Raw genomic sequence first — 13,563 nt, forward strand, 5'->3', positions numbered from 1 at the left:
AGTGGAGGGATTCAAGTGTAAATTGGGTGTCATGTACTGCATAATAAAATATCGGTAATTTAAATTACTAATATTTTACCCCCAGCCCAAGTCATTCTGTGGCACAGCAATACGTATTCAGGTGGGGCACAATTGCTGCTAAGAGTTCTCATGTCCTCCTGCCACAGCTGTGGCAAAGGCTTCTGATTTAAATTTTGGGTTCTGCATATATTTTAGATGACTGGGAATTTGTAAGTGGGAGACACATGAAAACTGTGAACTTGTAGGGAGTGGCACAGTCCAGTCAGGTATGGTGGAGACAGTCTTGCTACCATCTGGGAGGAGCATGATTGTAGTGAGTGAATCAGCTGACAGATATTAACCCAGGTAATTAGCACTAGTCATATGCAGCTTGCAGTTTGCAGCTCGCAGTTTGCAGTGATGATGTCATCTTTAACGTCTTATGCAGCACACAGTTCGCAGCGATGATGTCATCTTTAACGTCTTATGCAGCCCTGCAGCTCACAGTTCGCAGCGATGATCATTTTTAACTGAATAAAAGTGTCAGAAACATCACAATTCAATATACATTTGTACTTTGTAAATTGGGGCCATAAGATTAGTTTTCCTGCAATTTGATGAGTCTCTGTAGTTTTTAATTTGACTGTTTGCTTGTATCCTGCTCTCAGCTGGGACTGGCTCCCTCACTCTTTTGCCTCACTAACGTAGTCTACCGTTGTCTGTTCTTTTTATTACCATGCCCCTTTCCTACTTCTGTCTGCTTCTTTTTTCTATCTCCGCTCTTACACTTTTCCCTCCTCTGGCCTATCTAGAAAAGGAAGTCAAGCTCCAGTGTGCATTTAATGGTGAGCACCTATTGTCAGCTGCTGTGCATCACTGCATTGCTCACCATCTCATCATGACATGCATGTTCTGCTTGAGCTCATCCCCATCTATTGCATGTGCAGACATGTGACCATAAGAAGCTGGTCCAAGTCTTCGCTTCATAGTCTGTACTTCCCGTCCATTCCACTCTGCACTTATTCCACGTGTAATTTACACAAACCTTGCTGAAAAAGTATAACCGTGCCATTTTATTCAGGTTAGCAGTACCAACCGAGGAGAACAGTAGTTGTTTTTTCCCTAGTGTGTTCCTGTAGTTGGTTCTGATGACACATCACACTCAGTGGCTAAATTGAATCCATAATCAAAGAAAGATGGGAGATTCTGGTGCTTACTTTATTTGAAAAGCCCTAGTTCAGTCTTCCATTATTAATGCTGATGAAAGTTTAGCTTTGCAATGCTTTGTGCTTTACGCATTTGTGGTGTTTGCAACAAATATATTGAGAGTACCTGGCTGGATCCTGCAGCTTCATTTTCTGTAGAGGACAGCGCACATTTACTGTTAAAGGGCTCAACCACACTATAAGCGCTTTTCTGAGCACTTTGTGATTGATTAGCGCCTTTTAAAAATCACTCCCATTAACTTTTAGTAAAATTTCGGTAAAAAATCGGTGCGATCGCGTATGCGAAAAATCACAGCGATTTTTGTGATTTTTACCGAAATTTTAATAAACGTGAATGGGAGTGATTTTTAGAAAGCTAATCAATCACAAGCACTCAGAAAAAACGCTTATAGTGTGGCTAAGGCCTAAGGGAGTAAGCTAGGAAGGGGACACCTGATGGTCTTTCCTTATGAATAGAGATGATCAACGACATGCCTATTTTTTCCAATGTCATGCAAATTTTATTTCACTTTGAATGCTTGACATTAGACCAATCAATAGCAGCTGCTGCTGACTTGTATTGGCCCAATTCCAACGGCATGCAAATTGCAACAAAATTTGCATCAATTTGGGAAAAATTTGCTAAATCTTGATCATCTTTATTCATGATTACATTGAAAACATGTAGTTCTGTGAGTTCATCAAGCAGTTACCAGGCAGCAGCAAGAAGTTGTGAGAGTATGAGAAGCTTTTCACTGCCTATCAACTGCTCGTGGAAAAAAGGGGTCTTAAAGGACAACTGGACCGAGAGGGATAAGGAGGCTGCCATAGTTATTCCTTTTTAAGCAATAACAGTTTGAATGGCTATGCTGCTGATCATCTGATCATCTGCCTCTAATACTTTTAGCCATAGATGCTGAACAAGCATGCAGCTGATCAGGTGATTTTTTTTTTATGCTATTTTTTTACATTTTTGTCAGAACTGACAAGATTAGTTGCATACGTCTTTCTGGTGTTATGCAGACACTACTGCAGCAATAATATTTATTGTTTAAATGGAAATAAATGTCATCCATTCTTCTTATTTCAGTTGCCCTTTAGCACTTACCTCACCTTCTCCTATGCCTTTATAAAAATGTTAGACGCGTAACAAGAAATGGCTTCTTATTGCTGGCAAGGCAGGGTGAGGAGTAATGCAGAAATGCTATAAACATGCTGGGTACAGTCTGGGAAGGGTTAAATCCAAGCAGCTGCAGGAAGAAGTCAGCCCAGTAATTTCAATAGTTTTACTCCACACGGATGCAAAAATAAAATGCTAAACAATGCAGAAATTGTGCATTGCTAATCGATACAAATTTACTTTCATATGCATTAAATGCAAACCTGAAGTGGGGAGGAGGGAGTAAAATATTTCAGTAGTTAAGGCTCTGGGTGGTCCAAAGGCTACCAAAATCCTCATAGAGCCCACCATTCCAGTGCAGTGGCTCTTTATCTTCTGGCCAGACTCACAGCTGCCCCTGCTCTAGGCTTTCGTGAGTAAGGTCTGTGCATGCGCAGTAGAATGAAGCGCTCGTGCACAACCTTCTTCCTCCATCCACGAGGGCTTTGTTCTACTGAGCACGCTGTGGACATTAATCACGCTTGACCAGTCTAGATGCACCCGTGTGTTGCTGTGGTCACGACCAGAAGAAATCTCTTTGGCTTCCTGAGTTGAGTAGACATAGAAGGACCTAGCACTGTAGCACTGGAATAGTGGACTATAGAAGGATCAATCTCAACACTACTGAGGTTAGTATCTACAGTTTATTTTATTCTACAAGTTACTTCAGGTGTCCTTTAAAAAAAAAAAAAAAAAAAAAGGAAGTCTGAACTAGTACTTTGATTCTGTGGCTTTTATGGTCATCCTTTAGCTTTTCTATTGCGTGAGATATGGGTGCAGGGCTGTCAGAGATATCACAAGTCCTGGCCTGATCCAGTATCCGTTTTCACAAAAACATAGAATTGAACATGACAACAATGGACCTGGCAGCTTCAAAAATACTTCAGCAACCAAGCTCCTATCTTGTACTATGACTGGTTCACACTATCCCTTCATGCCTTCTTCGTGCTGGCTTATACAATGCTTACAGTGCAGTACCTTTGCAAGGCAGTATGAAGACTGAAGAAAACAGAATTGTTTTTCCTGGCAACCAGTCTCATTTTCAACTCGTTAACATTGATATCCAGGAATTGTTTGGTTACTAAAAACAATCCAGGGATTTGATTTCTGTATTGTTTTCTAGTTTTTATAAATGAGTTATAAAATTCTCAGCCAGACAAACCATTTTCATTAATCAGGTTGAGACAGCTACATCTATGGTAGTTTTACTTATTTGTTGACATACCCATGTTTTTTTTAATTTCAATTAATTCGTTTTTTGGGGGCGGGGGGTGGGGGTGCATTGTAGAACTATTTTCTTACTTGATAGTCACTATAGTTAAAATTCTTTAGGTGTCACATCTGCTTCTACCATTTTGCAGAAGTCGCACCAGTTGCTTTTGATGCCAGCTGTATTCAGACTTCTGCTTCAAAAAAGTTCTTGCTTTGGAAATTTCTACTATGCTAATTTTTTGACAGTAACAAGGCTGACTATGTATATATGCCATGCATTACATCTCCCTACTCTTTCCTATATGTCAGTAAATGCATTCTACAGCGTGCCAGCACTAGACTTGATTAGCTAGTCAGGTCTTCAGACACAATCCAACAGCTGTCAGACATACACCCAAGCATGTTTTTCAGTGAACTTGGATGATTATGACTCTATCGAGAAGCCAGTGTAACTGGCTTATTAGGTTCAAACAATAAAAGTGAGCTGGTTCTTTGACCGTGGTAGGCAGTTTTTTTGGCAAGCCAGCCATACTCTTCCGGATTTCTAGCTTGGTCTCTCTTGACCATGCTGGCCTGCCCAGTCATTGCTGGTGAGGAATTGGTTTGGCATGGCTGCTGTTGCTGGCATGGAACTGGCTGCACAGCCTGTCTGGCATTACTGAATGAGTGTAAGCCTAGGATTCTTGGCCAACATAGGCCTAGAATGCTGTGTTGATGCTAGCTGGCTGCACTTATGAACTGGTGCCAGGTGCTGTTGATTGGCTAGTGTTGTCCCGGCATTGGCTGCTGGCCTGGCACTATTCAGATGGTGAAGGCTGATTACCGGTATATTGATCTGCTGGGGTGATTCGAGACACTGCCCTGGTGCTTGCTGATTGCTGGGTAGATGCTAAACCCTGTTGTCTGGGATGCTATATATCTCATATGTGTTGTAAGAAAAACTGTTTCCAATCAGAACAAATGTCACAAGAAGTGTCTTGAGTTATATTATTATATTTGCGCTTTAAAAATATCTGGTGCACCTTTTGTGACAGAGCTCCTGTCTCCATCTTGATTGGACACAGTATTCTTTAAATCTGTAAGTAGAAGTAAGAGTAGCAACTGGGAAGAGGTGACACTTGGGGATGGCCAATGAGATGCTAATAATTCTGAATTGATGCCAATTTATGCAGCTTGGAAGTGCACCAATTAAAGAGACTCTGAAGATACTATAAAAATCAGTTTTTACCTTTTATTACTTTTAAGGATAATTGCTGGACATAAACCACTGCATCCCTGCAGCAAAACGCTGGGTTTATACCCCCCAAATCCCCTGTGCAAAATCCATGACTCTCCTGGTTGTGGATTTTGCTGCCCAGGGAGACAGAGCTTAAAGCTGAAGCTCTGCCTCCATTCGCGTCAATCCAATGCGGATCTCCGCCTGTCCCCGCCCATCTCACTGAAAATGCGGAGAGAGGCGGCGATCAGCGTGGATTGATGCGATGATAGGCAGAGCTACAGCGGAAAGCTCTGCCTCAATCAGGAAGCGCTCCCCCAACATTGCCCTGGGATTTGGGGGTGATGGAACCCTCATTTTGCCACGGGGATGCGGCGGTTTATGTCTGGCAATGATCCTTAAAAAAATAAAATATAAAAACTGATTTTTATAGTGGCCTCAGTCTCTATTTAAATGCAGTGTGTTTTGTAGGTCCATTTCAAAGATGCATATATTTGCATAAAATACCAGATAATTTGCATCCATTCGTAATTATTAGCATCCCATTAACCGTATCTAGTGACACTCGTGCTGTATCAAAAACCGGTCGAGGATCACTGCTTTACAGAGATAGTATGATTACATGAAAATTGAGAAATTCCTGTGAGGGTTAATCCAACTGAGTAGAATTTATATAGGTTACTATACAAATACTATATGGTTGGCAGGATTGCACAAAGATTGTAGTCATTTTTCCAGCAACCAAAGTTTGCCACCAGATTAACCACTTAAAGAGACTCTAACAAAATGTTCAGCCTTATTTCTTATATCCTATAAGATCCTATACCTGTTCTAATGTGGTCTGTCTTACTGCAGCCTTTCCTAGTTGCACAGTGGCTGTATTATCTCTGGTATATAATCTAATCATCTTTCCTTTGTCGGCTCAGGCAAGAATGTGCTGCTCTGCTTGTGATAGGATAAAAAGCTATACACACCCTCTCCAGGCCCCCTGCAGGCTCTGTATGAGTCACAGACTTAGCTTCTCTCAGCCTATCACACTCTGGTTACCAGCCATGTTTTTTGTTTGTAAACACTGCCTAAAACTGGCAATTACATGCCAGGATTGCAGCAGGGAGTGGCAGAAACAGCACAGAGGGGCCCAGGAGAGCATAATGAATAGCATGGTATGCTTTTTATTGTAAGAATTTTAGAGTACAGATTCTCTTTAAGCCCGAAGGGTAGTTTATTTTTTGCATCTGAGCAACTTTCACCTCCCATTGTCCCATTGATTGCTGGGCTAACGGCCGGCGGCGGGAGTGCGAGCAGCCCGACTGGACGAGAATGTTGGTTTAAGGACGACTGTCCTAAAAACTATAAAATTTTGAATTGTGTATACCCATATCTATCAGATGTACTGTACTTTTGTCACAGAGGTAAATGCACTATACATTCCTTTTTTTCCCCTATGTAGCCATTACAGTAGGTTAGGAATTCCTTTGTCCAAAAGCCCACCCTGGTGGGCAGTGGTACAGTCAAAGTGCAAGAATAGTGGCACATAAGTAAGCAAACTGTCTAGGATCTTTTTAAAGGTTGTTTTCAGGAAATCCACCAGGAGGAGATGGACTAGTCCAAAATCAGAGTTGTCACATTAATAATGCCTACTGTAACAGCTACATAGGAAAAAAAATATATGTAGTGCAGGTTACTACGTGTAGATTTTACATTCATAGTTTTTAACAGTGATCCTTTAATGTAAATATAGAATACTAGTAGACCTAAGCCTGTTTAAAAAACGGGCTCTAGGTCTGTTTTGGAACCCCGCTTCCTCTCCCTCCCCTGTGACTCCCGCCACCGCCGCATAGTCAGCACGCATGCGCTCGCGGACACACACCAGCCCGTCCTGCTCCCTGTTTCAAGGCTGTCCGTGCGGCACATGCGCAGTAGCACAAAGCACGGACACACACACAGGAACACAGAGACACGGGTTTTATTATATAGGTTAGTGTAATAGACTTTCCACCATTCTCAGATCCTGCAGCAAATACCCCCATACAGAATAACAAAGTTTGTATGCATCAGGCTTATCCAATTAGACTAAGAGCAGTGTCATTTGTGGAATCAGCTGCTTACTTCTCTATAGGTCTCTTGTCCTTTTGATCAATAATAGAGACTTGTATTAGGGATGTTAGCAGCAAGGCTGCTGCAAACCTTTTACAGGCCATTTATTTTTAATAACAAGTGTTCATTGCTGCAGAAAATACTCTATTATTTTGCCAGACTCTAAGCCACACACCAGCACAGAACTGTAACTAAGAACTGCCATGACAGATGAAAATTACAGTGTTTTATCATGTAAAAGATACTCCCCCAAACAAGTGCAAAATTACACAACAGCACTAAATAATCACTGCTGTTAGACAAATGCCAGGGCAGACCAGGTGACTGGCTTGGGATTAAGAGTTGAAGTTTATATATAATCTTTATAAGAAGCCATTAAATTCTCCGTTCATTTCAGACATCAGAAAAACACACCTTCGGTCATTCTCCCCTAGTTCTTTACAACAATCTATAGTAAATAGTTTATATTTATAACAAAAAAGATACAGTTATGCTTAAGCGAATTTGAGAGTAGTTGAAAGGAAGCTAGTTAGATTATAATAAACCTATGAATCCTTGGCATTTGGAGTCCAGACTTCTATCAAGAGTTCCCCCTCATGGGGACCACCAGAAGCCGATAATGGTAATTAGTATTATGTACTAAAGAGCTGGGCTGTGTTTCGTACTCTGTAACATCAGTAGCGCAACAGAATAGCCCCCACAAGTTAATCGCGCATTGTGTTGCATACAGTATGTTAATGTGCACGTTATGCAGAATACCGCACTATTAAACTGCAACACACCCTCTGTACTGTGAACGTCATATAGGTGGTGCACTGCAGAGCGGCAAGCCATGTTACAAAGTGGCCAAGATGCCACAACGCACCACTGTGAACAAAGCTTTAAGCCAGTGATGGGCAAACTACGGCCCAATGGCCGTATCTAGTCCACTTGCACTGCTCATCCGGCCCGCAGACGGGCCGGATTCCTCTTTTCAACTCCTCCCTCCCTGTAGAGTCAGTGAGCTGGCGATAACGGGGGGGTTAAAACTCACCTGATCGCAGATTCCAGCATCACGTCTCCATGGCAGCAGGGCTTGCTAGCGTATTACACGCTGGCAGCCAGCATGTGATGCGCTGGAATGTCATGCGACACGTCACGTGACGCCCTGTTGCCATATAGACCCGACGCAGGAAGCCGCGAGTAGGTAAGTTTTAACAGTCTGTATTCTTCTGCTCTCGACTCTGCAGGGAGGGAGGGAGGGAGACATTTCAGGAGTAGGCCCGGGCTGCGTAAAGTTTGCCCAGCCCTGCGTTAAGCTTACAGCAGAGCTAAAGTCATGTAAAGAAAGCAGCTCAGAGATTAATGAAGTCACGGCAGAAACAAATAATTCAAGTTCTGCCTTTAAAATAACATGATTGTTTTATAAATTGCCCATAAAACTATTGGTGAGGATGCCTACCGTAGCCATTGTCTGCTTGCAGATCTCTCTTGGGAACCAGTTCCATAGACTTATGTCCAACAAATGTAAATCTGTGAGATATCTATACATCGCCATGGTTCCCAGCTGATATCTTTTGTGGAAGTATTTGGTTAATTGCATTCCTATGTGATGCAAGTTTAATGTGGAGCTTCTCAGAATATACTGTAATGTATGGAGAATTTCTGAAGCAATACACCATTTTTTTTTCCTTCTGCTCTGACAAAGCACCTGGACTTTATTACCAACTTTATTACCACTTTGAGGGAAGCCAAACCTTCATTAAGAAAATAAATATCATGAGTCCTTCGGTCTCATCAAATTGCCATGTAGGCGTTCTGGGCACCCCAAGGCCTAGCCTATCTTTTCCTTGAAAACACTGTAACCTGATACTAAATCATTGTGGGATTTAGTGAGTGTAGTTTTTGTATCGTTATTATTTTGTGCAAAATCACCTTGTGTTCTAGATGTGTTCTAACGTGGATAATTCTGCTGGGCCATTAGTCTTATCTGGGGCAGCAGAACAATATTACAGGTTAAACGGACCTTTAAGCTACGTATTTTCCATAGCTAGTAGCAGCCAGAGATACGTTATAGCAGTCGGGACAGTGCGGATTGTGCCATAGATTGTACTTGCACATTAATGTCCACTCCTTATGAACTCCTAGTTACGTAATTGCAAATAATCAGTCATATAAAGTGGTCACTACTTAGGATACAGTCACAGCAGGACTGCCAAATATATATTTTTGTGAAAGATTACTTGAAGCATCAGTTCTGTTGCCTTTGGCATAACAAACCTCTTAGTAGATTTGTGATAGGAAACTTAATATCTAGTGACTCAAACTCCATGGACATCTGGGTGAGCTGTTGTTACAGCTAAATATAGATCCAGGGACTTTTTAACCCATTTGGTTGAGGATAATAAAGTAAATCAGAACGGTGAACTCGATGCAGTACAGACTGCGTTGTCATACAACAGCAGTACAAAGCTTACAGTGGCAGCATTCGGATTTACATTGGATTTCTGCTAAAATTTGGTCTAATATTGAATGGTGCGTAGTGTGGTGGATCAGGTAAATAATTGATATACGGAAGATATTGATGGTTTACCTGATCTATTGGGAATCCCAGTCTGCTCCCAGCTTTAGCAGCCAATAAGAAAGGTATTTCAGTTGTTATGGGACTGTTGGAATGGATTACAGCATTTGCCATATCGCCATTGCTTTTTGCTGCATTTCATTGATTATTTTCTCATGGAGTTTTCAGTGAGGATAAACTCTGATCATGTATTTTTCATCATATGATCAGTTTATATTGCTCAGATTTACTAAAGGGTTTGTTAAAATAAGCCCTATGTCATTTGGCACTGCCAACAGTAGAAGGACCCTTACCATAGACCTATACATGCAGTCATTCTTCAGCAGCCAGTGCAAACATAGCATGAACATACGTGAAATTGACCTCATGTTGACACTGCTTCAGTGTGTTTTGTAATTTATATATGCACCGTATTTATTGCATAGGACTTTACAGAGCATGTATACTTTTCTATAATTCTATACCCTAACTTGGCTTGGAACCAATGCAAGTCCCAAAGGCTGGGTTATGATTTACATGTCTTATTATATTTCAACTAGATGAAAATTGACTTTTGATGCAAATAAAGATAGGCTTGTGCACACGGAATTAATATGGTCTTTTGTATTTTACGCTGTTTTTTTAAAAGTATGATTAAGGGGCAGCACAAATCTGCATTTACTTTAAATTGACATTTTCCAATTTGCATAACATTTTCTAAATACACCGTCCTTTTATGTTGTTTTTGAAGTGCTTTGCTAATTCCTCACTGTTTTGTTTGGTGATTGGCTGTAACCAATGGCTACTCAAACAAAAATAAAATACCTATTCAATTGTAAAAATATATTGCTATTTAAATAGATTAAAATGTCAGTGCACAAGCCACAGAAGAGCACTGGTCTGAGTAAAACTAGTTGTTGTGTATTGCCCAATGTAGCTTTAAGCTGATTACACACACTGCCATTTGATTGTACAATCTTTGAGCACTGTTAACAATGTCTGTCACACTAGGGCTTAAGGTGCCCACTTATGTTGGCTCACAAACAGATTTTTGCATTTCTTGGCTTAAGGCTGCTTACACACCAAGACGTTACAGGCGCACGTTAGTGCGCCTGTAACGCTCCCCCAACGCACAGCAATGTAACACAAGTGGGCTGTTCACACAGCCCACGTTGCGTTACATGTAACGCTGCACGTTCGGTGCAAAGTGCAGCATGCTACGGCGTTGGAGCGGCTATAGCCGCGTTAGACTGTTTGCACATGCGCAGTGGGGGGCGGAGAGGAGGCGGGGAGAGCCAGCTACGGTAGCCGCGCACATGGCTACTTAATATTCACTGCACTGGCGGTAGCTGATTGGCCGGCGGGACCACGTGATGCGGAGTGTCTCGCTCCGCATCACGTGGTCCCGCTGGCCAATCAGCGCCACTCTGGGAGACATTATAGGAATCGAGCCGCCGAACGCGGCTCACTCTACCGTCGGCTTTTGCAGCACCATACGTTGTGTTAGGTGCACGTTATGCGACCTTAACGTGGCACCTAACACAACGTCTTGGTGTGCAAGAAGCCTAAAAGCCCTGTACACACGCTAGATGAAACTCAGCCGAGGTGGCGGATAACCGCTTCTGCTAAGAATGGAACGTGTACTGCAGCCTTCAACCCCTCCTTGGTTGCTCAGCCATTGACCCACCTGGTAGATAGCTTTAGCCAAGAGCATTGTTCTCCCCACACAACCATCTCCAGTATGACTTCACACCAGCGTCACTCGGTCTGCCCTCCACCAACCCCTGGCATAGCAACGGAACAGATCACTAGCCTATACAGCTTGGGCCCTGCAGTGTTGCCCGAGGGATCAGATTCCGATCCCAGCTGGGCAAACATGCCTTTTATGAGTGTACGTGGCTTAAATGTAGTGAGTGGTCAAGTAAAATAAAATTATTAGTAGATAATATGGCTATCCAATATAGCTTATCTGTGGTTGCCTAAGTAGACAAACTAACAAACTCCATGTAAAATTGTGTGTAGATGTTACAATGAGTCAATAACAATAATAATGTGCTTGGCGTTGTATATTTTATTCCCCTCTAAATGGAATGGCAGGGGGGCACAGGAGACCGGGGGGGGGGGGGGGGGCTAGAGGCGGCAATAGTGAGACCCAGAGGCATGTCATTATGCACAGGACATGCCTCTGCGGTCTCTTAAGGTTTCAAATACCCGCCTCGGGTTCTCTTTAAAGGATGCCCGAGGTGACATGTGACATGATGAGATGTACAGTGCCTAGCACACAAATAACTGCATTGTTGTTGTTTTTTCTTTCTTTGCCTGAAAGAGTTAAATATCAGGTATGTAAGTGGCTGACTCAGTCCTGACTCAGACAGGAAGTGACTACAGTGTGACCCTCACTGAAAGGAAATTCCAACTGTAAAACACTTTCCTTGCAGAAAATGGATTCTGAGAGCAGGAAAGGGATAAAAAGGGTCAATAGTTCATAGGTTTTAGCTCTGGCATACCTCAATGAATGTTTCATTGAGCGAAAACCATAAAACAGTTAAAACTTAAAAAGTCAATTTTATGAGAAGGAAGCTAGATACAATATTTTATTTCATTTGTTTGTTTTCACCTCAGGTGTCCTTTAAAGAGGAACTCCAAAATGCATTAAATAAGTGTTCCTTAAACTTTGTCATTGCAATTACCACTTGACTTACCATACACACATTTATTTAATCCACTCTGTTTCCATTGATGAGAGTTGTTTTTCAGACAAAACCCACCTACCGTAACTTGTTTCTCAGGTTATGACTGTTGTGCATTGCTATTGGTCTGCCATTTGAACAAGGCAGCCTAATTTCCATGGCACTAAACAGACTACCTGTAGGAAAAATACAGAATTTTGCATTTGAAACCAAAAGAATAAATAAAGGGTTTAAAACACAAATGTTATCCTTACTACACAGGGGAACAATGGAATTTTTTTTTTTTTTTGAAAATTCTGTACATTTTCTGTCGCACTTTTTTGCATGCTAAAAAAAAAATGTAACTCTCTTTTGTATTAATGGGTGTACTTGTAATTTTAGGTAGAATCCAATGACATGACATCCAGCCTCTGCAGTGTTTTAGTACTTAGTAGTAAATGGTGGCATAGTGGTTAGCACTCTAACCTTGCAGCGCTGGGTCCCCCCAGCCGGGGAACTTTCTGCACAGAGTTTGTATGTTCTCCTCATGTCTGTCGGTTCCCTCCGGGCACTCCATTTTCCTCCCACATCCCAAAAACATACAGATACGTAATTGACTTCCCCCCCTAAATAGTCCCTAGACTACGATACATACACTACACAATACATACATAGACATATGACTATGGTAGGGATTAGATTGTGAGATCCTCTGAGGGACAGTTAAGTGACAAGACAATATACTCTGTACAGTGCTGCAGAAGATGTCGGTGCTATATAAATACTAAATAATACGATTATTATTAGTATTGGCCGTCCCTTATATAAATCATCTAAACACGTTATACCTTTTTTCTATATGGAAATGGCTATCCGTTTTGGGATTTACATATATCTGACAGTCGTCATTGTCCTGGTCTGCAGGGAGGCCAGGCACTAATGTGTTTCTGTTTACAGGCAACATTTATACTGTGGTTTAATGCAGAACAGGTATCATTATCCATGATGCTCTATTTGTTTTATAACCTGCTCATGTAGCAGAACGCAAGGCTTGCATTCACTAGATTTGCATTTTCCAGGTATACCTCCAGTATCACACCTATGCTTAGGCATTCAGTTCTGTTTTACCTCAGGGATAGTATCTTGCATCAAACAAATGTGTCTGTCTCATGCTTTGTTTATCATGTCTTCCTTATCTCTTCATGATTTTTCTTGTGTTTATATCAGTTTGCACTACTACAGATTTACCTACTAGGAAATGATCATTGTGGCCCCAGAACATTTCTAAGTTGTTGACCTCATTGCTTTTCATTCCTTTCATCAGCATCGGGAAAGGGCTTCTGTCATGTCTGGGTTTATACAATATACAATACAATAACATTTGTAAAGCGCTTTTCTCCCATAGGACTCAAAGCGCATTTAGAAGAAACCACTGTGGTTTTCATTATAGGAGTTATTGGGGTCGA

General features: G+C 41.7%; 1 protein-coding gene across 22 annotated transcripts in view; it reads left to right on the forward strand.

The window, feature by feature from the left end:
• Positions 1-13,563, forward strand: part of CAMK2G (calcium/calmodulin dependent protein kinase II gamma) — a 375,935-nt gene that overhangs the window by 331,536 nt on the left and 30,836 nt on the right. For 7 of the 22 annotated variants that reach the window (XM_068257960.1, XM_068257962.1, XM_068257966.1 and 4 more), the window contains one exon: positions 813-845. The exons of the other annotated variants lie outside the window; for them this stretch is intronic. In XM_068257960.1, the coding sequence (XP_068114061.1) occupies positions 813-845 (33 nt within the window). The remainder of the gene's footprint in view (positions 1-812; positions 846-13,563) is intronic. 22 annotated transcript variants of the gene reach the window in all.

The sequence above is a fragment of the Hyperolius riggenbachi genome, chromosome 10 (assembly GCF_040937935.1).
Source record: "Hyperolius riggenbachi isolate aHypRig1 chromosome 10, aHypRig1.pri, whole genome shotgun sequence".
Lineage (NCBI taxonomy): Eukaryota > Metazoa > Chordata > Amphibia > Anura > Hyperoliidae > Hyperolius > Hyperolius riggenbachi.